This window comes from Urocitellus parryii, chromosome 5 (assembly GCF_045843805.1).
Source record: "Urocitellus parryii isolate mUroPar1 chromosome 5, mUroPar1.hap1, whole genome shotgun sequence".
Taxonomy (NCBI): domain Eukaryota; kingdom Metazoa; phylum Chordata; class Mammalia; order Rodentia; family Sciuridae; genus Urocitellus; species Urocitellus parryii.
In genome coordinates, this window is record NC_135535.1 from 155298233 (window position 1) to 155322406 (window position 24174).

General features: G+C 32.7%; 2 protein-coding genes across 2 annotated transcripts in view; one reads left to right on the top strand and one right to left on the bottom strand.

Annotated features, from left to right (window-relative positions):
- Positions 1–20436, top strand: part of Lrrtm3 (leucine rich repeat transmembrane neuronal 3) — a 160387-nt gene extending 139951 nt beyond the window's left edge. Inside the window, exon 3 of the mRNA XM_026394646.2 lies at positions 20227–20436. Within this exon, the coding sequence (XP_026250431.1) occupies positions 20227–20436 (210 nt within the window). The remainder of the gene's footprint in view (positions 1–20226) is intronic.
- Positions 1–24174, bottom strand: part of Ctnna3 (catenin alpha 3) — a 1674700-nt gene that overhangs the window by 1089338 nt on the left and 561188 nt on the right. The window lies entirely within an intron of this gene.

Consider the following 24174-nt stretch of genomic DNA (forward strand, 5'->3'; position numbering starts at 1 on the left):
CATTTGTGTCATTCTAGGTACTGCAACAAAAAAATTAAATTTCTATGACCTACCTGAAGTGAAAACCCAGTATATTTTAATAGTTCTCATTGTTTTTTTAAAACTTTTACATTAAAACAAAATGGATTTCCTGTATTTTCTTCTCATTGTCTTAAATTTTGAAATATGTATCAGCAGAAGTATTTACTCACATTCATTCCACATTTCCTCATCTATTTGAAGAATTCTCCCTTTAAGTCTTTTTTCTTCCAGGCTAAATATCAACACATTCTAAATTTATTTTTCATGCTTAAATTCTTTGCCATTCTGATCACTATCCTCAGGAAATACTCCCTTTGTCCATGCCTCTCTTATTTTGAAAATAAAAGCAAATATCCTAATGCTGCTTAAGCCCAATTAAGGAAAAAAAATAAAATCATGTAAAAATTAATACAGATACAAAGGAAATTATTTGATGGGCTGTTTTTAAAATCCTATGAACAAAAGCACAAAAAGTATATAATCAAAGATAAACATGTAACTATACAAAACTTAGATAAGAAAAAATGAATGACTATTTCCAAGATTCAAAAACAGCTCATGAAAAATGCCAAACATAATGAAAAGAACATGTTATGTTTTTCAAAGTCTTTTTAACAAATTACTTTAGTTCATCCTCACAATTCTATCACATTTTATACATGAGTTAACTTGAATAATTTATGTGATTTTTGACCAATATCAAAAATGTAATTAATGGCAGAGACTTTCTTGATTCAGATGCAGACAATTAGTTTACACAACTAAATATACCGCATTGCCAAAATAGCGCCAAGTAATAATTTTAAATTCTTATCATAAAAATTTAGCTGGAGAGAATGTTCTTCTAAAAGCACAGATAATCCTTTTACATGTGCGTGAAAGAGAGAGAGGCAGAATACATGCATGAATTAGCACATGGGTTTCAGGATGAAGACACAAGATCAAGGCTCCCTCTTTCCGTTCTTCCCAAGAACAGATTCTGATAAGAACAGAAGAATGATAAACATTCTTATGGTGGCAATTCCTTCTCTCCTCCCCATTTCTCTCCAGAGCTCTAAGCTTCATAACCCGGACACATAGAGTAGGCTTGGTAAGGAGCTGGGATCAGCAGAGTTCTGGATGTGTTTGCTTCCCTTGACCTTTTTATAATACCAGCTGGTGTTAGGAAGACACTTAGGCAGGGGGGCAAGACATATACTTACCCTGACACATACTCAGAAAATGTGTATAGATTCTCTCTTATGACAAAAATCACATTCTTAATACTAAAGCTTTGAGAGACAGGAGAGGGAGAAGAGTCAAGCTACTTATTAAAATGGTCAATATTTAACAAGCAGACTTAATTCTAAAAACATATAGCTCTCTAACTCTCTCTTCTATACGAACCAAATATATATGTAACTGACCCTTTTTCATTCAAGTGTTTATGATAACATTTGGCACTTGAGGTGACTGGCTACTTTGAGCTTCTAATTCTGTATTTGTTTCTCAGAGCTGTTGGTGTCTAAACAATGCAAATCTAAATAATTTGGATTTAAAGAAGAGGCTATAAATCTGGTTGTTTTGTTTTGCTTCTAGAAATTTATCTGCAAATAGATATTATTTAAAATGTTAAAATATTTAAAGAAAAAAAATAAGAGAAATCTTAAATTGAGAAAGCAAAGTCCCCTTTACCTGTAAGTAAGAAAACTAATGGTCTAAATTTAAAACAAGTATTTCATTCCACATTTAGAGAAAAGATTAGGAAGAGTTAGGCAATCCATAATCTACTTAAATTTATGGTGAGGGGAAAGTGAGCTGAGTTGACTTGGATACCTGCCACTATTTAAGTGGGAAGAAGACAAGAAAGGTGAAGTTGGATATATGACACATTTCTCTAACTTCATGAGACTGCATGCTTGCTGTTCTGCCAATGTTTAATATTTCCTCAAAGTGAAATACAGATGAGGCTCCCAGTCGAAGAAACTAGATGGGTCCAACCTGCCACTAGGAGAAAAAGTAAGCTATTTACAAACATTCCAAAGATTGACCTAATGCAGATTGCACAATCTGTTGCCTGGCACCTTGTAAGTGCTCATTACTATTAATTGCGTTGAATATGAATGGAACTGTGAGTTCACTAAAAGCATGCTTCCTGAGTTAGGAGGCCTGAGCAAATGGGGCTAAAAATTAACTCACACATTCAAAGCCATCTATTTTTAAAATGCACGATAAGCAACACAGGAAGCTTTTACAACTAGCCAGCAAAATCTGAGCTTTCAATCAACGATTTCTTTCACCGAAGGTGTGGAGCATGGACCAGATCCAGAAGCACAGATGGTGTTTTACATTTGCACATGCAATTTCCTTTTTCTCCATTTTTATATAAACCTCTATCTTTTTTCCAAAAAAGAAAGATAAAATTTGCCAGTAAAATGTAGCACTACTTATTGCCTCTGGAAATGTTACTCACCTCCATTTAACATTTTTAGCAACAATTTAACAGTCTTTAAGTACTTGTAGAAAGATGGGAGAAAGGATGTTATAAACTCCCCTTTATCATATCCTGATATGATTCAATTCCTCCAGAGAGCTAAACTTTTCCAACATTTTGAGTAAATGCCCTCCCTCATCTTTATCCCTATTTTTCTAAGATTAATGCTACCTTTTCATAGATGTTTAATGCCAAAATGATGATGATGTTAAGGATGATGTTAGTGCAATCCTTTCCACAAGATATGAGGACTAAGGGCCAGTAAGGCTGGTGACCTGTTCAAGATCTTTGCTGGTTAGGGTACAGAATATAAGAAAAGTCCACCTACATCACAATCCACAATTATAGAGGCAGGGGTAGAAAGATGAACACAGCCATATCTCCAAGAACCCATTTCTAGGACTCTATCAGGATGCAAATTTCTTCTATTTGTAAACCAAGCCAGATTCATTGAAGTCTGACCTTCAAAATCAAGGGTGTTTCAAAAAAAGATAAAATCCAAATGTCATATTTCATGATCATATTACATTCAACAAAAAGATAAATGATGCATTAAAGCAATATTGAATGGGGAAAAATCCTGATAATCAAATACAGTACCAGATACTAGATTTGCAAATTTTGGTAAGGGTATAACTAACAAAATTACAACATAAACTAAGAAAAATGTTTAAAAAGGAATGACGAGCTTCCCTTCAGAAAATCATTGTATTACAAGGAAATCATTTGACATATCCTCTGATTATCATTCTTATTCCTCTGGCTCAGACCTCTTTTTTGTGCTCCAGAATTAAACTAAATACCTCCCCAATATTTCCACTAGGCTATCAAAATCTCTTCATTTCTATTATGTCAAACACCAAACTCACAGCCAAAGAACTGTCAACCTGTGTCCCTTGTAGTCTATCCTATTTCAGAGAATCCCCCTAAGATTAGGGCATTTGTATATCCAGAAACCTAAATATTTTACAAAATCTTATCCAGTCACCCCCATTTGTAATCTTTGCCAAACCCTATCCCTCCACTCCAGCACCCCTGAAACCTGTTAAATTTCCTCTACCTCCATGACCACTGGCCCTGTACACACTGTCTCTTGCTTCTTCCATGGATCTTTCAGTAGCCTCCTAATGGCTTTGCAAATATACATTCTAGAGAACTTAGTTTTCTAGAAACTGTTCTAGAAAATGCAAATCAGTTCATGTCACTCTTCTACTTTTGGCTTTTAAGAGCTTTATGATAAAATCCAGGTCCTTTAAAATCTCTTAAATTCCATAAAATGGCCTACTAGGAATGAGTATCCCTGATGACATTTTGGATTTCATCTCAAGCCAATTCCCTTGTGCCACCCCTTCATAATGTACCTTCCTAATAGTTTCTGATTCAGACATTCTGGACTTACAGTCCCTTGCCCACCTCTGATCCTTTGTACTTTATTACCTCAGACTGAAGCACACACACACACACACACACACACAAACACACCTCAGTAAATAATTGTTATATATATATATATATATATATATATATATACATACATACATGTTATATGTATATATATACATTTATTGAATATACATACATATTGTGTTGTCTATATATACACACACAACTTATTGAATGAATTAATAAGGGGGAGGAGTGCAGAAAGGGAAGGAGGAAGAGAGAGAAGAGAAAGAATTTATAAGACAAATCATTAAGAGCTTACAAAGTTCCACTTGATATATAACTATCTGTTAGTTTGGATAATTGTGAGCTAGTAAGATATATATTAGATCAAAGACCAGGGTCACACTTGGACTAAGTCTATACAAATTATCCAAACTTTAGTTGGTTTTATAGCTTTTTCTCATGGTAACAATGATTTCACAAGGAATCTTGAAAACTCCCAAATGAAAAAACATTATTCTTAGACTTTTTTTCTTGAGTTCAGTAAACATTCTCAAATGTGACATTAAAAATGACTTTCTAGTGCAAATCCAAGTCCTGGAAAGATGCATGTGTACTTCCAAACCTCTATCACTAAAGTGCCTATTAACTGGCCACTGTACAATGTCAACAGCTCTAAAGCACAGTTGCTCCAGAGTTTGTGTGTGAGAGCATTTGATCTGTAGGGAAATGAGGGAGGAAAAAGCCAGCATGAGAAGCAATGGAGGGAGAGATGAAGAAAATGTTACTCCCTTAAATTACTTAGGAAAAGAGTGTCAAGAAAATTATTGTGGTTCATAATTTTTTTTCTAATGCCTTCTTAATAGCAAAATCCTCAAAATTTAGGGGAAGTCTAACAGGTCACAAGTAATTATGAGAGAGAGAAAAAATGTCAATGAAATACAAAAGAATATTTTATTTGATTAGGTGACATAGTACAATGATATAATTTAGTCTCCATTAAAAGTTTTCTGAAATTTGGAGATAATTTCTAAGACACTTAGAGTAGAACCTACACCATGAATTTAAAGCCACAAATAATTCATAATATCTGGGAGGACAAGATATAATCCATATTTATAAGTTTTACAGACAAGATTTGCATTCCTCGTTTGGTTTTGTTGTTGCTCTACTGGCCATATTTTTTGTGTGGAGATCTATGTGAGGTTGATTTATGAGCACAGGCTGTGCATAAGAAACTGTGCTTTATAGAACAAGAAGAGTCCTGGGAATTTAAGAATCCACTATAAACACAGATACCAATGTCCATGACTCAGCTTGCTGCCAACTCTCCGCCACAGGTGCAGAAGGAACACAGCACTAGGGCAAGACCTAAACAGATCTGGGAGATGTACAATCTAGGTTAAAGTTTTATATCTAGGTTTAAAAAGTCACAAGGAAGCCAATAAATTCATAAATATCTCCTGATGACCAGGAAAGGCAATAGAAAAAAAAAAACTAGTTGCTCTCAAGCATCTGTTATAATCAGGAAGATAAGCATATCTCATCATAAGATAATAGTTTTAAAATTCTATTTTTCTATTTATCTTAGAGCATCTATATGTGGATGGAAAGAGAAGCATCAGGAGGTTAATTTCTAATTTTCATACAGATTTTGCTATTAATAATTTAAAACAAAACTATTGAGGTATGGAACAAAGTTTTGGAAGTCAGGAATATATTTGAAGAAAATGATGTTAATGAAAAACTGAACTATGTATATAATTCCCATTTGAATTGTTTTGTTAGTCCCAACATCAACAAAATCTGCTGACATGAGTTACTTTTCTCCTCAGAGAGGAAAGTTATTTTATTACATAACATTCTTTTTTTCAGTTGTAGATGGACACAATATCTTTGGGTTTTTTATTATTATTTATTTATTCATTTTATGTGGTGCTGAGGAGCCAACCTAGTGCCTCACACATATGAGGCAAGCACTCAAATGCTGCTAAGCTACAACCCCTGCCCCATTACTTAACATTCTTATGCCTAAGTCTATTCAGTAGGCATCCTCTTGCTCATCTTATAGAAGCATACATAAAAAGTAAAGTAACTTGCCTGAAGCTAAACAGTAAATCAGTATCCTATACTAGAATTAGAATAGTGAGTCCCTTGTATTTAGTTGGGCGCATGACATTGAAACTATGATACTTTCCGTTAATAACTCTAATAATGTCCAAATGTTTCTCTCTTCCTCCTTTAGTTCTGACAGGCAGAGCTTATAAATTTTGAGCACTTCAATTTGATTGCATCTCAAATATAGATTAATGTGGCAACAGTAATAATTATTGAAGAAATGACTGTTGGCAGAGCATTTAAAAAATGCTTAATTCTCTGAGATCATTTCAGCTACATACCAAACAGTGATATGAGAATAACAAGCAGTGAACTATGTAGAAAATGAACGCAGACATGATGGAGTGTTTCAATCAATCAGTAACAATATTATAATCATCTCTTTCACTTATTGATAATTTACTATTCCAAGGAACACACATATCATCTCCAGAACTAACAACAAAACATTAAGGTGGAGATTATTATATTCTTTAACAGCAAAATTGTGAAACAGAGAAGTTAATTGGCCCAAGGTCACCTATCTAGTAAGTGATAAGAGACTGACCCTTCTTTCCATCCCCATTGCTAGCACCTGACCTCAGGCCCTCACCATCTCACACCTACCGTATTGCTATACTTCTGTAACCTGTATGTATGACTTCACTGCTCCACTATATGCACCCTTTGCTCCTGCCATTTTGATTAGTTCTAGTTCCCTGACCACCCATGCTGTTTCATCTACTGTGCCTATCCCTCAATGTTCTTTTTGTTTATCTTCAAGTGAGTTCCTAGTCTTCCTTCAAGACTCAGCTTAAGAATCTCCTCCCTAAGGATTTCCTGACCCCAGCCTAATAAAGCTGATGGAATCTTCTTCTGGAGCTAATGCCTAACCCTCATAAAGGCTGAGCTTACTCACATTTATAGTTATATGCATGGATTACTCTTGAAAACTGATTGTTTCTTGAAGATAAGAACCATGTTTCAATTATCTTTTAATCACCAGTACTTAGAACCATTCCTGAAACTCAGCTGGTGTTCAAGAGAGAAAAACACCTATGCTATATTTTTAAATATAAATTTTTAAATCATTTTTAAAATCAAAATTTTAAATACCTATGCTAGAATTTTTAAATATTATAAACCAGATAATTTTATACTGCATTTTAGTTAAAATTAGATTGGCTACCCTTTCATTTGTTGTTCATTTCCCCTGTTGTACTTATTAATTATAAAATATATTAGATAGTTTGAACAACTGCTCACTCCCTTGTAGTCCATCTGTGCTTTCTTCTCAATAATGTATTGAAGTCATAAGTTCTGGATTTATTGCCTCAGTGATTTCCATGGCACAAATCGTGATTTCACTACAGCACTGAGCAGAAGGGAGAGCTAATGGGCAAGGCAGAAAATGCTTAATCAATATCACTCATGGCATACGTTTAAAACCCTAAACCCCCAAGCAGATTTTGAAAAGGGCTACAATCAAAACCCCTGTCTTTAGGAATGCATTTACTACACTATGAAGTTGAGAAATGCTTTTTTGCCTACAGATTCCTAATTACCCCACAGGCCTCTTAGGGAGACACTGAGTCTAAGGATAATGCAGCTGGATCACAGAAAAGAATTCTTTGCAGGAAAGAGACAGGAATGTATGGTTTCCAGGAAGGGCCTTTCCTCCTAAAAATGTGTACTTTTATTTTTTTTTTAAGATAAAATGCTGATTCTACATTAGCACAGAGAATTTCAGAATTTCAGTGTTGAAAGAAATCTTAAAGATTAGGTATCAGCCCTGGGACTGGTGGGCATGCTGTAAACTAGGTAGGAGATAGACCACAATATTTTGAGTCAAGATACAGACCAGATTTTTTTTGAATAGGAGCCATTCACCTCCTATATTAACTACATCAATGATATTATGTGCTCATGAGGAGTTTAAACAGAGTGCTGAACCAGACAGGCAATTCTGCTATAGTCATGTGAAGCTACCTGTTTGTTCCGATGATAAAATACATGTTCGCCTAAGGGTGAGGAAAGACAAGATCAGGGAAACACTAAGCATATTAGTATAAAGACTCCTGCATTATTAAACTTCATTAACTTTGAATCCCTCTAAATGACCAGAGTCTATCTAAGTTCTGTGTGTGTTTTTTTTGTTTGTTTGTTTTTTGAGGGGGGGCGCGGTAGTACCAGGGATTGAACTCAAGGGCACTCGACCACTGAACCAGATCCCTAGCCCTATTTTGTATTTTATTAGAGACAGGGTCTCACTGAGTTGCTTAGGGCCTCACTAAATTGCTGAGGCTGGCTTTGAACTTGTGATCATCCTGCCTCCACCTCCCAAATTGCTGGGATTACAGGCATGTGCCACAGCACCCGGCCCAGGATCTATCTAATTTCTAAGAGAAAGATTCTTCCTTTCTGCAAAACCATGTTGCTAATGTCCTGAACTAGAAAGAAGGGGTCTAAGATATAGTCTTAGCATTATGATGCAAATATAAGGCACATAGATACCTTTTCACTGAACACAATGTGAGGATGCATCAGTTAATAGAATGATTAAGAAATAAGTTCAGTACCTTCTTCAATGTTCTTTTCACAACTAGGAAATATAATCTCAATGCTAAAAAAGTAGAGCCCTATTTTTCATTCCACTCCCATTCCTAAAATAGAATGACTCTACCTCATGTATTACTTTTCTACCTCAGAAAAACATTGTGACAATGCTCTTATACTTTTAGCATTGGATTTACATGTGAAATGTTCTTAATTATTAAAATTTGTATGTTCTTCATGTTCAAGAGATAAGAATTATTCAGATACTACACAGTGACTGCAATTCAACAATAAGAATCCAGTGCATTTATTAAGCAACTGTGTGACTTCCCCCTGCCCTGTAACTTATATGTGTCTCAATTTCATGTCTCTTAATAAAAAAATTAAGAAACCATTAAAATAAACAAGCCATTCAAAATACATTAACTCTCTCCATAAGGCATTTGGAATTGTTCCAGTTATATATTTTCAAGAGTTTCATTCACTTCCAAAAGCTACAAATATTGTATTAAAATGTAAACAACTGAAGCAAATAAAAAAGTATAAAGAAACAACAATAAAGATAAGAAAAGTCAATTAAGTTTTCTCTTAGGAAGAAAGAAGAACATGATTAATTCTGTTGAGAATTTAATCCATTTCCAGGATCAACAATGCCAGTTCAAGGAAGAGTTGCCTTAATTTGGTCACATTTCTCAAGTAGAGGGTAGAATCAGGAGTCCAGGGTTTTCTTCTAAGTTAGAAAAAACATGATAAACTAAAAGCATTCTCCCTTTTCACCTATACTCATAACTAGTCTCAAGATTACTTATTGTTTTTCAACTTTGTATTCTCATATCCTGAATGAGAATAAATGATACCCTCTCAGACACAGTAGGCACTCTACCCTCATATCTCTTGTTTCTTAAGTTGTCCTCAAACATTTGGCACAATTCTGTGACCAGAGTGAGTATTCCACAAATATTTATTGGTGAAGAAGGGGAACAGAAAGAAAATACCAAAGATGTTCCTACTGGGAAAAGGTCACTAATCATTATCTAATTGCATAATTTTGTATTACCTCATAGAATATCAGAACACTATTAATATATGTTAAAATTAAATCTGAGATGGAGAAACAGATATTAAAAGATTAATTTAAACATTGTTTATTATTCTATTATTCAAGCAAGAACATATTTAGCTTGAGAAAATAGTCATTTTGATGGCTTAGATTGCATTGTCTAATCCTTACATTTGATTTCCTTAATCATATATTTTTGCAAGACTCATGATTAGTTGTTCCTTTCTGATCTTATTGCTTTGATAACAAATGATACTTGACACTTTCATGGTAGATACTTAAATAACAGAGTTAAGTAGAATGAGAAATGCTTAATATCCCTAAAAAAGATTAAACTTTGAAAGAAGTCTATATCCCATACAGAATCTAACTAGTGTACCATATATGTTAAAAATTATAGTTCATCCTTTTCTTCATCACTGATCTTACAGCATTCAGATTATTAAATAGCACTATAAATTATATGATCTAACAATAAGGAAATCAATTAAAAGTTTTTACACAATTATAATTCTTACATAACTCCCTCATATCTGTACCCTGTAGATCACTGAATGTCAAGCCTTGTTAAAAAGAGCTGGAACATTCTCCAAGTAAGGTACCTGATGATACTGAGAAACATTCTCCAAGCAAGGCATCTGACGATACTGAGGATTGTTGTGCAACCTCGGGCTTCAGTTTTACTGTCCAAATATGGCCTAAATCATTTTGGTTTTTGAAAATTGCATTCGATAACTAATATGAACCTCCAATTGAAAACAAATAATTACATTATTAATGAAAAAAGATAGACCATTAAGAACTAACACCTCACATTTAAAGTAAAGTCTTTCTGCTCCCTGCCAGTCTTTCCACTAACAAGAACTTTCAAAATTTCACTAATATAGAAGCTGCACAAGCTCTGAAATCTTTAATCTCTATGGAATTTCAATTTCAAAAGATTGAAATAAATGAAATAAAATCAACATATAAATCAGATGAAAATTGAAAGCTCGTGCATGGTACAGCAACATAAAGCCTCACAGAAATGTCAGAAAGTCTTTCCTCTACTCCCTTTGTATCCTACACATACTTCCACCCACCAGAAAAAAAAAATAATGTTTTGCAACTGCTAGCTTGTAAGGCTAGAGAATTGGGTTTGTTTATTTAGGATTCCTAAAGTAGCCAACAGTGGATAGATGGATATGAATATGCATGAATAGAAAAGTAGATTGATGGATGGAAGAAATATTATTATTATTTCACACTCATGTGTATATAAATAAAAATTCAGAAGAAATTCACTGCAGTAGTTCATCCTTACAGAATCAAATTCATCTGAGGACTCTTCAAAAAGAAAATATAATTTGGTCTAAAATGAGCGTGGAAGTTTTATGCAAAACTGGAAGATATATGTAGAATACCACCTCCTTTAGTTGGGAGATAATTTCATTCAGAATCTGAAGTAATTTAATAATAAAACGGAAGAGAAATACGATGCTGATCAATAAGAAATGATGTTATTTGAAGGCTTGTTTGAGGTGTTTTGTTTTATTTTAAGAGATAGGATCTCATTAGTTTTACAGCCACCCCACTTGAATCAAATGTATGATATATCAAGATCATTGTAATGTTTTGAGCAACTAATAAAAAAATGTAAAAAAAAAAAAAAAAAAAGATAGGATCTCATTGTTTTGCCCAAGCTGGCTCCCAACTCCTGGGCTCAAGCAATCCTCAGCAATCCACCTCAGCCTCTGGAATAGTTGGGACCACAGGCACAATATAATATTGGAATGATCTCAAACATTATAATTCAGTTTAATTAGGGCAGCCTGTCCAACAGGAGGATAGCCACGAGGTTTCAGTGAATTCTAAAATGCTCTTTTCTAGGTTCTAGTCAGGAATGGAAATTTCTAAGGAAGTTGGAATATCAAGTCCTGCCAAACAGGACAAGGTCTCTAGAAATGGTCTGTTTTGTGAGAAAGGTTGAGACTACTGTAAACTAGAGCAGAGGGAAAAGGCTCTTGGAAAGCAAGAGGGTTATTAAAAGTCATGAGAGAATACCAAACAAATACAATTGTTCAGGGAAATCACATATAGAGCTGCTCCATGAGACTAAAACGCCCTATCAGTCAGACACAGATCTTTTCCAGTTACTTATAAAACAGTATCAAAAACTGTTATTTGTTGTTTGGAGTTTCTAAAACCTGGTTGTTACATTCTTAGAGACATATACTAAATCTAGACCAAAAAAAAAAATCAACTGCTATATCATTATTATAACACCCTTGAGTGAACAACTGTAACTACATTTTCCAGGCCTGGTGGGGAAGAAAAAGAATGATGCTTTCAAACTGATTAGCTACAGCACCTCATTGCATGGCAGTATGAAGAAACAGATTTGGAAACACAGCACCAAGATTAGTGAAGCCTTTGAGTCATAGTCTCAATTTGGGTCTCATCATTTTACCTGGCAACAGTGCCAATTTAGCAGGCACCGGGCTGTGCAGAAAGATTTGCATGTAAATGAACACAGTTTGGGGCATTTTGCTTTGCCTGAGAAGAGAGGGACATCACTTTCTCTGGCACTACAAAAATAAAACAGAGATTGACACAGAAGAGTCCAGGGCAGAGTCCATTACTGGGAGAGCTAATTTGGCAGATGTGTCAAACTCCTGGAGATCATGAGCAGCACTTCTAGGAAACACTAAAGAGTTTGAAAAATGCAGATGTGAAAGGCATTGAAGAATAAAATATAGACATAACATTCTGAAGTGATTATTTCATTCTTAGTATTCCTTTACAAAGTTTTTCATATTTCAAATATGTAATTAGTACTTTTCATAATAAAAGGTATTAAACCAATTTTTAAATAAAGAAAAATTTTTAATAAAAATAGTTTTAAAATAAAAAATAAAGAAGAATATCAAGCACTGAGACTGAACAATGCTACATGCTTTATTATTACTGTAGAATTTTGCTAATTATTTTAGCCCCCCACCTCTAATCTAGTCATCATGGCCTGGATCTTTTAATGACACTTTAACAGATAATCTCAGTCATATGGCTCCTGTAAAGCATAGTCATCCCGGGAAAAAAAAATTTCAATTTCTTCCCTATCTATGCAAAATATCCTTTACTCTAAATCCATTCAGTCAAGTAGTTTTTTACTAAGTTTAAAGAAGCATGTAAGACAATATAAAGCATGGAGAAATATAGTTAGTAATAAATTCTGGCATTCAAAAAATTATGGTCTAATATGAGAGAAAACATAAGTACAAATAAAAGTATCAGAGGTGGATCTTAAAAATATAAATATCATAAAAATAGAATAAGGGACTACCTTGATTATTAGAGAACAGGAACAAAAATGTGTGGGTAGATGGATAATTGAGTGAGTACATGAATCAATGGAAAATTGAGAGATGTCAATTGCAGAAAAGAAAAATGTTCTTTTTACATAAAGACCTATCTTAAGAACAAGGACTTGGACTGGCCTCTGTTTCTAGCACAATATCAGAGATTAGAGAAGGCATTTAGCAAATCTCCATTGAACGAAAGAGTGAATAAATTCATGAATAAATATTTCTATTTCATATTATAGACACATTTTAAATCTATGCAAACAATTCATATAATTAATTCCTATTGAAAAACTGAAATAGAAGCAAAATGTTTTATAAAGCAAAAAAGCACATTCACAGTTGCCACATCATTTAAATGTTTAATTTTTTTTTTAATTGCAAAGATAAAGACACTTTCAGTTTATGATTCTCCCCATTACTTAGATGGAATGAGGGGACTACTAAGGTACAAATTGTAAAGACACATAAAACTGCTAAAGTCCAGAATTCTGTTTTTATTCTAAACACATTTTGTTATAAGAACTATGACCTTTCAAATGGAGCTCTTAATTTATTTTTTCTCTTTGTGTTTTAACCCTGGGGGAATTAACTATATAATGTACTTTTCACACAAAAAGCACTAGAATTATTATGTTTCTACAAACAATGTTTTCTTTCACCTTTTTCTCAAATTACAGACACTTGAAATTTTTCAAATTCACATCAAGTTCCTGCCTTATTTATTACTCTGAACTTGTGATCCCAGAAAGGTAACTTAGCTCTGCAGAAAATACCAAAAGTTATATTAAGGCTTGAATTACATCTAAGAATTTTAAAATACTTTAAAGAATTTTCAAGTTAGGCTTTTTAAATGTTTTTAACATAGATAACATCAATTCAGCCTCTTAAGTACTTCTTGAAGATGTTTTTTAAATAATTTACTCATAGAATCAAGATAATTAAAATTAATGATCCAAGTGTCTATTGTACACACACCAATTAACCATTAGAATGCTAAAGTTTGCTAGAGATAGATTGCTCTTCAAACAAATAAATCAGTTTCAAAGTAAAATATATTATCTCTGTGGGAGAGTCTATAAAAGTAAATATTGAATCACTTCCCAGCAGTGTTGACTTTCACCCATAAATCAGGAAAATAACAACGTTACTTTCAAACAAAAAAGATGGCTATTTCATTTTACACCCACGGAGGATGAATAGTATAGTTAGTAGAATCAGCAATCAGCACACAACACATATGTATGGATACTGATGTCCTTATACACAAAAACACTATAATTATTCTCTAGCCCACCATGCCTCACACGTGAGAGACCCTGGGTTTGATCCTCAGCACTACATAAAAATAAATAAACAAAATAAAGATATTGTGTCCATGTATAATTTAAACATTTTTAAAAAGATAATAAAAAAAGAAAAAAAAGAAAAATCCTTTCAACAATGGAGAGAAGTAGAATTCTTACTAGATAATATTTGGCCTTAGATAAATGCTAGATTTATCTGTGAAACGGGGGGACATCATGGCATTCTTTTCAAAGATAATTAGTAGTATGAGTATTTATACTTACTAAAAACTATATTCAGAAATAACATATGCTGGAGGAACTGCTAACCAACTAATTCAATATGAGAAATACACATACAGGTTCATATATATACACATATTTTATAAATATATATATAGATATTATTATTTATACAGTGAATATAAGGTTAATAATTGCTTTTATTTAATCAAAAATTGGAAACTTTAAAAAACTATTCTTTCCCTTTATAATCATATACTTAGCTTAAACATTATATATGAATGGGGAAAATCATTAATACTTGGTTATTTTTATTTAACTATAATTTTTATAAGAAAGGTACATATTATTGATGTTGAAACACCTACTGAAAAATTAGTACTAGCAAATGTCATTGACATCAAGATATTACTAGTTAAGCATATCAAAATTTTTCCGAAGAGAATTTTCCTAAGTAATGGGTCAGCTACTACCTCTTATAATTAGAATAGCATATAATGATTTCTTAGCTCAAATGCTTATGATAATGCATTAAAACGTGTCAAATGATAATGTTTTCTACAGAGCAAGTTTCCACATTCCTGAAACTATATGAGTTATTCTTCAAGAATAATTATCTCACCTGGAAAACAGTGACTTAGGATTAGAGGAAGCCATGAGTAATTATATGTAAAAGTTTATCAGGTAAAAGAACACTGAAAGAAACTGTTCTCTCTCAGAAAGACGGGACAAGAGGATTCTATGGATACTTTAAATAGAAGATTCTAAAGAAAGGTCTGGGAAGAAAGAGAAAGAAAGGGGGCTCTCACAAAAATAGAAGGAAGACAAAGAGTAGAAGATGAGGAGTGAGAGGAAGGGAAGAGAGAAGGGCAAGGGGGAGTACTGGGGAATGATATCTATCAAGTATGCTAGGTCCATGTATATGTAAAAATACACCAAAGTGAACCACACACACACACACATACACACATACACATACACACACATGCATATATATATATATATATATATATATATATACACACACACATATAAAATAGACTAGTTAAAATAATAATAACAATAAAGGGAGATCACTGGCATAAGGCAAGCAGATCTGGGGAAGAAAAATGGGAAGGGAAAGTACTGAGAAATGAGATTGATCAAACCATATTATGTACCTGTATCTATATGGCACAATGAATTCCACTCTTATGTATAATTACAATATACCAATTTTAAAAAAGAGTCTTAAAATAAAAAGTTTTGGGGAGGTAGTAGCCTTATTAGGTTTAAATCTCCTACTGCCCCTTCTGGAACCAATATAATCATTTTAGGCACATAGGATCACTGCTTATTTTCTTTACTAAGTTATACTGTCCACATTGGAATAGTAAGTAGAAACTAGGACTGTATTGTTGAACACCTTAACCATATTGAAAAGCATATAATAGAACAATTTAAAATTAGAGGGGGAGAGAGAGAGACAAAGGAAGGGAGGCTGGGGTGTGGGAAAGAGAACAGGTTAGTTTAAAAAGAGAAAAGAAAACCAAGGCCACTTGGTTATCTGAACAAGAGGATGCTGTGTTTGCTGTGGCTTAGTGACAGGTAGAATTTACATGGACTGCATCTAAGCTTCACACAGCATTTAATGCCAACTAGTAGCCTCTCCATCACTACCCAGCCATCAGTCACTTTGTTGTGCAAGGATATGTCCTCCCAATAGAATCCCCCCCCACAAAAAAAATTGCTGGATTCACAGTAATTGCCCAAAACTCTGCATCAAATATTTTTTTTCTGATATGAAATATACCATATGCAAATTTTAATATTCAAATATTTAAGATAGTTTATTTGAAATATAAACAGTTTTCCTTCTATTCATTTTTTTTCAAATAATGGAAATATCACAAATTGTCATCTGCTGTGTTTCCAAACAAGTGATTGTAATTTGAAAGGAGCAGATAAATTTCCTTTTATGGTAAGAACCAAAATAAAGCTCTCACACAGTACTGCAACTTGGGTAGCAAGTGGTGTATTATTACTAGAGGAGGAAGAATTTGCACATGTTATATTTGACTTTCTACTTTAATTGCTTTATTTAAGAATCTAATACCCCACATTGAGAAAGTACTAAATATTTATTAAGATGTTGATATGGAGAAAGAAAGTCATTACAAATAGTACATGTAACATGTTTATGAGGAAAAAATTTTCTGACAAAAATATAATTTTTAATTATATTTAGAGCCAAAAATATTCCTCCCCAAATAAATTTATATAATATCATATTTTCATTTACATATATTATATTTAGGACTTATTACTTGTATGTACTCAATTGTAAAACCAAACTACAATGCTTACAATTACATACAAATTTATATTACAGGAATATTCTAATATAATAATTATTTCAAAGAGTGTAGTCTTTTGGTAAAAGTTTCATCTTATTAATAAACAAACTAGATCTTAAATTTAAATAAAATTTAGTTGTACACTACATATTTTGATATATGTTGTAGCAATCATACTTAAAGTCAATACCTGTTGAATTATCATGTATGGTAACTTGTAGGAAGAAATTATAATTTAAAAGAAAATCACTGATCTTATTCTATGTGTAAAACACTTGGTTCATTCACTAGTATTTGGTTTATACATATTGTTTATCATAGTGTCACATGTGCAGATTTAATATATTTTCATTCAGCAGATTAGTCACTAAAGAATAAACCTGCCATTCACATCTATATAAAATACTTAAAAATAAGAAACTGGGAAAGAAATTACTTGTATAAACCCAACAAAATACTTTGTGAAAATTACCTTAGCATTCCAATAAAATTGCCAGTGAAAAAGTATCATAATTCAGCAAACTTATCTGAGCTCGATTTTAAAAATCTGTAAATGTTCATACGTGTGTATACATATGCTATATTACATATATATCTACAGGTATGTATATTATATTTATAAATAGCTTATATAGACAACATAAATCTGTTATAGTTATCAAATGTATGAACAAAATTTGTGTTTCTCATACCTTAATAGAATGGTTTTGAAATCCTTAGTAATTACTATATAGATGACACATATACGTGTATACAATTGTATATCATGTACTCCTATAAATGCACATTTGTATCTACCCAATGCTAGCTCCCATATTTTCAAAATCATTTAAGTCAACTTAAAAAAATCAATGGTCTATTCCCAAATGGTTAGCTGTTAAATTATACTTACTAATCACCTTTCTGTTATTTTTTGATAGTAACTATCATCAACTGTTAAGATGTACTTTCAAATGAGGGAAAAATACATGTTAAACGTCTATACTGCTTGTAAGTACTGTCCCAATTTTGGAAAGAGCAAAATGTAAAAAAAAAAAAAAAAAAGTGAAAAGTACATTGAAACAGTATAGGCATGAGTAAGGTGTTTCCAAATAAAACATATTCAACAAGAAGAAATCCTCTAAATAAAATATGTGAGTTTTTTTAGTAGACGTTCATAGCAAACTATTTAATTGATATGGTTCAAATTAGGACTTTTGCTCCGGATATCAGAAGCCTCTAGATATTAAATCAAGCAAGAAATTATGTGTATACAAACAGAAGAAAGTATCTTGGCATATTATTTTTCAGAAATTGTGACCATAGAAATTATAAATCATTCACAGTAGAGTTAATTCCAAGAAAGCCAGGAAAGATTTAGCATGTGTTATGTATAATTTTCTATGACAAATAAGAACAAGTATATAAAACCCTACAAATATATGACCCAAAACATATTGCAGAGCACTGATTTCCCAGAGGCCAATGTAAAACTCATGTGCCCAGCTATGTTTATTCTCTCCTATAATTGAAATCCATTCATGCTGCACAATTGCTTTTACATGATAAAATATCTTAGTTATTACATCTGTAACAATAGAGATTCTTATTTATTTTAAACGGAAGTATTCTATTTTACTATTAAGTATTACCTTTATGATTTCTCAATTGTCTTGACCATCTTTAAATTGCTATAATGTATTTTATTCACATATCAGACAAGTTCATGCTTCAAATTTTAAAATTCTACATAAATAGAAAGAATTACTCAGAAATTTAATTTGATGAACTGCATTACACTTTTGTTTCCAAGGACTTTTGATACATTGATATACATTTATTAAATAGATAATCTCAATATAAGGGAATATTTATACTGAAGATAAAGTAAGGAATAGAACCTAGACATTCTATTTTCCTTAGTTTTGTGCTCTAATCTCAATTGAGATCAGAAGGGAAATATAGTTAGATGTTCTCAAACAGAAATGCATTTTATTCATTCACTCAACAAGTTTTCATTAAAGGAAATCCAGTAACATGAATTAGTAATTAGGATATTGTATAGTTCATTTTCTGTTGCCAGTAATACAGTACCACAGAGTGGATGAATCATGAAGAAAAGAAGTCTAGTTTGGCTCAGGGTTCTGAAGGTGTAAGGTTGAGGGCTCTCACCTGGTGATGGCCATCTTGCTGCCAGAATCCCACGGAAGCACAAGACAGGGAACATGTATATGTATATATGTGTCTTCTCGCTCCCTCATTTTATGAAGTCACTGGGATTCAATCCTGCAGGCTCCACCCTGATGAGTTTGTCTAAACCTAATCAACTTCTCAAAGCCCCACCTCTAAATACCATAGTCAGATTAAGTTTCCACCCATTTAATACATTTCAACATATGAGGTCTTGGAGGACGTGCAAACAATATCCAAACTAAGGTGGATATTAAATCAAGATCAGCTTGAAGGTTCCTCAAAGTTACCTACTTTTTAGGAGAGAAGCTTTTATATTATTGGAGAAAAAATGGGAATGATCTATAGACTTTGACAACTAATTACATTTAAGACTACCTGTTGTCTGTAAGGTGTCTCCCTTCTGCTCACAATAGTCATATGTGACTTTTTTCCTTCACATCCTTATATCTTGCTTTCTTTTATTAGCAATAGAGTCAGTTCCTCACCTGTTCTACTGGTTCTTTCAAACCAGCATCATCTTTTGATGATTTTTAGACCTTTACAGAGGAGTTTTCAATTTTCCTTGGGAGTTCTTACAGTTCCAAATTTGAATACATTAACTAAAGTATAGCATTAATGTTTCAAGGAATCTTTGTGATGAAAGTTATGGATAAGAATAGCCAGAATGACTTAACTAGAAAATTCTCCCCTGCAATGGTTCTCAAAGTGTAGTATGTGGATTAACAGCACCCATTTCATATAGGAACTTGTATGAAAATGCCCTATCCCAAACCTTTTGGGGACAATGGAATAGGTAATTGAAGAAGAGGGAGGTGATGTTTATGCATGCTAAAGTTTGAGAGTCACTGTTTTTATTTTGTTTTGTTTTGTTTGTTTGCATCCTAATATCAGAGGTAACCAAATAATAGCTTTCTTAGTTCTAAAAGCACAGATTTACCCCAATTAGGGGAAGCAGTTTTTTGACTTCTCAGATGCAAGAGCTTTTTAATTCATTTTTACATCCATGCATACTGCTATTTATTTATCTGAATGTTCTTCAGTAGGACATTCAGATAACATTGAACAGCTTTACCCAGACATTAAAGCTGTTTCTGTGAGCTCAAAATATTAGAGGAAGGAGCAGGATAGTGCAGGGACACTAGAGCCACAGGTGTAACTGTAGAGGTTAGTCAAGTCAGCACTGGAGTCTCCATATCTTGCCCCTCACGTTGTCTGTCTCTTTATAACTGACTTTTCTCATGTCATTTTTCCCCAGATACCTTTATCTATGAATGTGTCAACCTTTCTGGCATACGACCAGCCCACAATAAGTTATTGTGGGGTGCATCATGAGCTTCTCTCTCACAAATCTTTTGAAACGAATGCACAGGAAGATACGATGGAAACACACCTAGAGACTGAGCTGGACCTGAGCACAATCACAACAGCTGGCCGAATCAGTGACCATAAACAGCCACTGGCTTAACTGAGCTGACTGGTGGCCAAGGGTTGCTACCAAACTTTGTAACCTCAAGGACAAAATGAGGAAGATCTGTTCATTGTGACTCTGAAAAACAAAACAAAAATCCCCTGTTCAAATAAAACAAAAATCAAGATTGATTCATGAAATAAAGAAGACATGAATTGTTTCAAGTCTACACTTTGTAATTAGCTAAGTTGTGCAGTATTTTTTTGACTTAAAGAGTATGACCCTGAAAAAAAAAAAGAATCGATTTTTCAAAACTCATCCTACCTACGTGTAAAAACTGTACAGAGCTAATGTATTTTTCATATTGTAAAGTTTCAATTATAGAAACAACTGGTATGTACAGTACCATAATTTAATTACATTTTACTTTACAAACTTTACACATTTCAGTTTCTAAAATTTTAAATTAACAAAAATTATTTCTTGTGTTATTCAAAGTTACTCAGTTTTGTAGGGACTGTTTTGTTACTGCTTTTGTGCCCAGAAACCTTGACTCTAAAATTCTGTGCTGTGCAAAATATGCACGATTTTTATCATGCTTACTGCGTAGAATTTTATCTACTTGTTCCAGAAATAATACATTAACCAAAAAGGATTTAATTGTTCAGACTTGTAAGAGGTTCTTCAATTACATAGACAGGTTTTTCTTATAAATGAAAAAAAAAAATCAAAAGATTTTTTTAACAGTTCTTCTCAGATTTAACTGTTGCCTTGAATTACAGCCTAGTTTCTAAGCAGTGAAATGTAATGATAAAGAGGGATATTTTAACAACATATTTCCGAATGAATGACTCATTATTTCATTTTTTTGAGTAACCATTGTTAAGGGTTGGGGGGAGAAGTATGGACAAGACATCACTGGAAACAAAGGCCGTAACCACAGCAACAGACTTTGATACACTTAAAAGGTGCAGCTGCCAGTGACAAAGAAAAACTTTTGTTACATCTCATTATTTTGAGGCCAAGGTGGGAGGAATAGAGCATAATAACTGTACAGTAGCAATTTTTCTTCTAATTAACCCAAAGCGGTTTACCTAAAAATAACCATCAGTCAGTGCAAAATGTGCCTGGTTCTTAAGACAACTTTTCATTTAGAACTCTGAGACTATTTTGGGAACTTCTCAAAGGAAAAATATGAAATTTTTGTCATTGTGTGCTACATCCATTGCTCCTGAGGGACAATTTTAAACATCTATAATTCATTCAATATAGAAGTGAGCCACGGTGGAGAAATGTATCACTCAATTAGATTATAAACATCCATATTATGTTCCAAATTGTTAACATTGCCCTCCATAATGGAATTCACCTCCAAATTATCTGAAAAATAACTGGGAGTAATTGAATATCAACCCAGGTCCTATATTGATTATGCAACTGTGTTTTAAATACAAATCAAATTAAGAAAACCTGACTTTTCAGAGGCTGGAATGATCAACTTGTTTCTGTTGTTTACCTGACACAGATTATTGTTTGACAACATTGTTACTATGAAAATCACACATTCTTTTTGGTGTTTGAGTATTTTTTAAAAAAATATAAAACTGCAAGTTTCAATTACTGTTGCACTAGAACAATTGCTTTTTTATATTGTCATTTTATATTTATGATGTCAAAAATAGATTGAATATATGTCAGTGTAACAGGGGTCAAATACAATCAAAGCAACAAAGAAAATAATTAGAAGCATCAATGTCAAACTTAATTTTTTATCTTTTCCAAAGAAATCATATCTACAGAATCTAGTTTTATGCAGGTTATCACAACAAATTGAAGAGCAACTTCAAGAAAAATAAATTAAAAATTGTAGCGCAAAATTTTTTTTGCAAATACACAAAAATCAAAGAAAAAGGGGATGTAAAGGTTTGAAGAAATAAACTACTAGTAATTTAAATGTAACTAAATGTGAAACCCCTGATATTTAGCATATCAGATTTTGTAACATATTTTGCATAAATTATTTGTTAATCAAAATTTTGTCATTCTAAGCCCAAATTAAGCTTTATTTTTTTCCAATATCTAACTTCCTTACAATGTATTATTTTGAGCATTTTTAATCCCCTATGCTGAGATTTGGCTTTGCACAAAATTTATAGAGGGCTACAAATCTCTTATTTATGAGACTGAAATCAAATGCAAAATTTTATCTATTATGTAAATCAAAATGTCATCTGCCAAGTTGTTCATTAGAAGTTGTCCTTGCAAAGATCCAAAAGAAAGAATTAGTTTGTGTAAATAAGCACTTCAAGTCTATTTTCAGACACTTTCAAATTGATAAATGACTTAGAAATTTTAAGGTTCCAAGGAGCCTTACAAATGTATGCTTTTATTTCCTGAAACAAACCACTTTCTTAAACATTTTAATTTCACCTAAAGTAAGCAACTATAAATAAATCAATTTGGGATGACAGCTCTGAGCATCCAAGTTCCTAAGCTACAATTAAAGGCAAATAACTAAAATTTTAAGACTTCTCATATTTGAAATTAAAAGGGTCTTTAAAAAGAAAAAAAAAAAGATGTTGGGTTATTTGCTTCATGTTTATTGTGCCATGGAAGAGGGAGGGGGGAATGGTAAAAACCTGCTAGAATAGATGGTGTCTGGAATCTTTATCCCTTTGCAATTGTGTTAGTTTGTGTCTAAAATTTTAATTCTAAACTATCTTTTTCACCATTTGATAATTTCCCATTTCTTCCAAGTACCTGCCCTTCCCATTGATGTCTCCATTCCTATCTATTGCTCAATCATTTAAATAACTAAAATCTGTTTACCTTTGTTTGGAGTTGAAAAATGGAGAGTTTGACCCAGTGTGATTACAAAAACAGCAACAGCTGCAGTAAACAATAAAGTTTTGCTGTGTTTTGAGGTTTCCAAACCACACAAATCTTCTCATTTTGTCTTCATATCAACCCTATGAAGACACATTAATCTCAAAGAAATTGAGTCCTCACCCATGAACACTGGGCTAATCACTGATGTACTTTAACCATTCTCAAACTTCACAGGCTATTAGTCTTTCATTAAACTGAAAGCTTTCTCTCTCTGATTAGTGCTGACACCAAGATAGTGGATAGAATAAAAGAGAAAAAAAAAAGTTTGACATGTTGTTTAATAATCTCTACTTTAACTCAGTTCCTTCAGTTTGTATAATACGTGAGCTAAATGAACTCTTTCTGGTCTCTCACGCTAAAATTCTATAGCAAGTCACATATCTCAATATATAAGATCATTTATAAATATGCAGAACAGCGACTCCCAAAATGTGGATGTAGGTAGTCCCCAAGGTGCAGACAAAAATTCAAGAAGCAGAGGGAGAGAAACTAAAAACCGTCTAAATTGAGATTGTGTGGGTAGATGTAAAAAGGATCCATAACACAAGGTTGAACACATGTTGAACACACGTTCAACTAAACACGTGTTTGATTCAGAGTTGATAGGGAAGACTATGTTTTTTCTTCTTTTGTTTTGGCAAGATTCTTTTTTGAAACAAAATTTTAAAACACTGTCATAATAGAAAACAAATTTCTCTATTTTCTTTCCAATAAAAATGAAATATAACTTATCCAAACTAATGCATAGATGCTAAAACCTATTGTTAACATGCAAATATTTTACTAATCTTTTCATTTTTGTCAAGTCTCTATTCCTACTCCCTCTTTCAAGTTTTAGAAAAACATACTAATTTTTAACATAAATTATATTTTTGGAGGCAAAGAAAACTATTCCAAATTTAACAC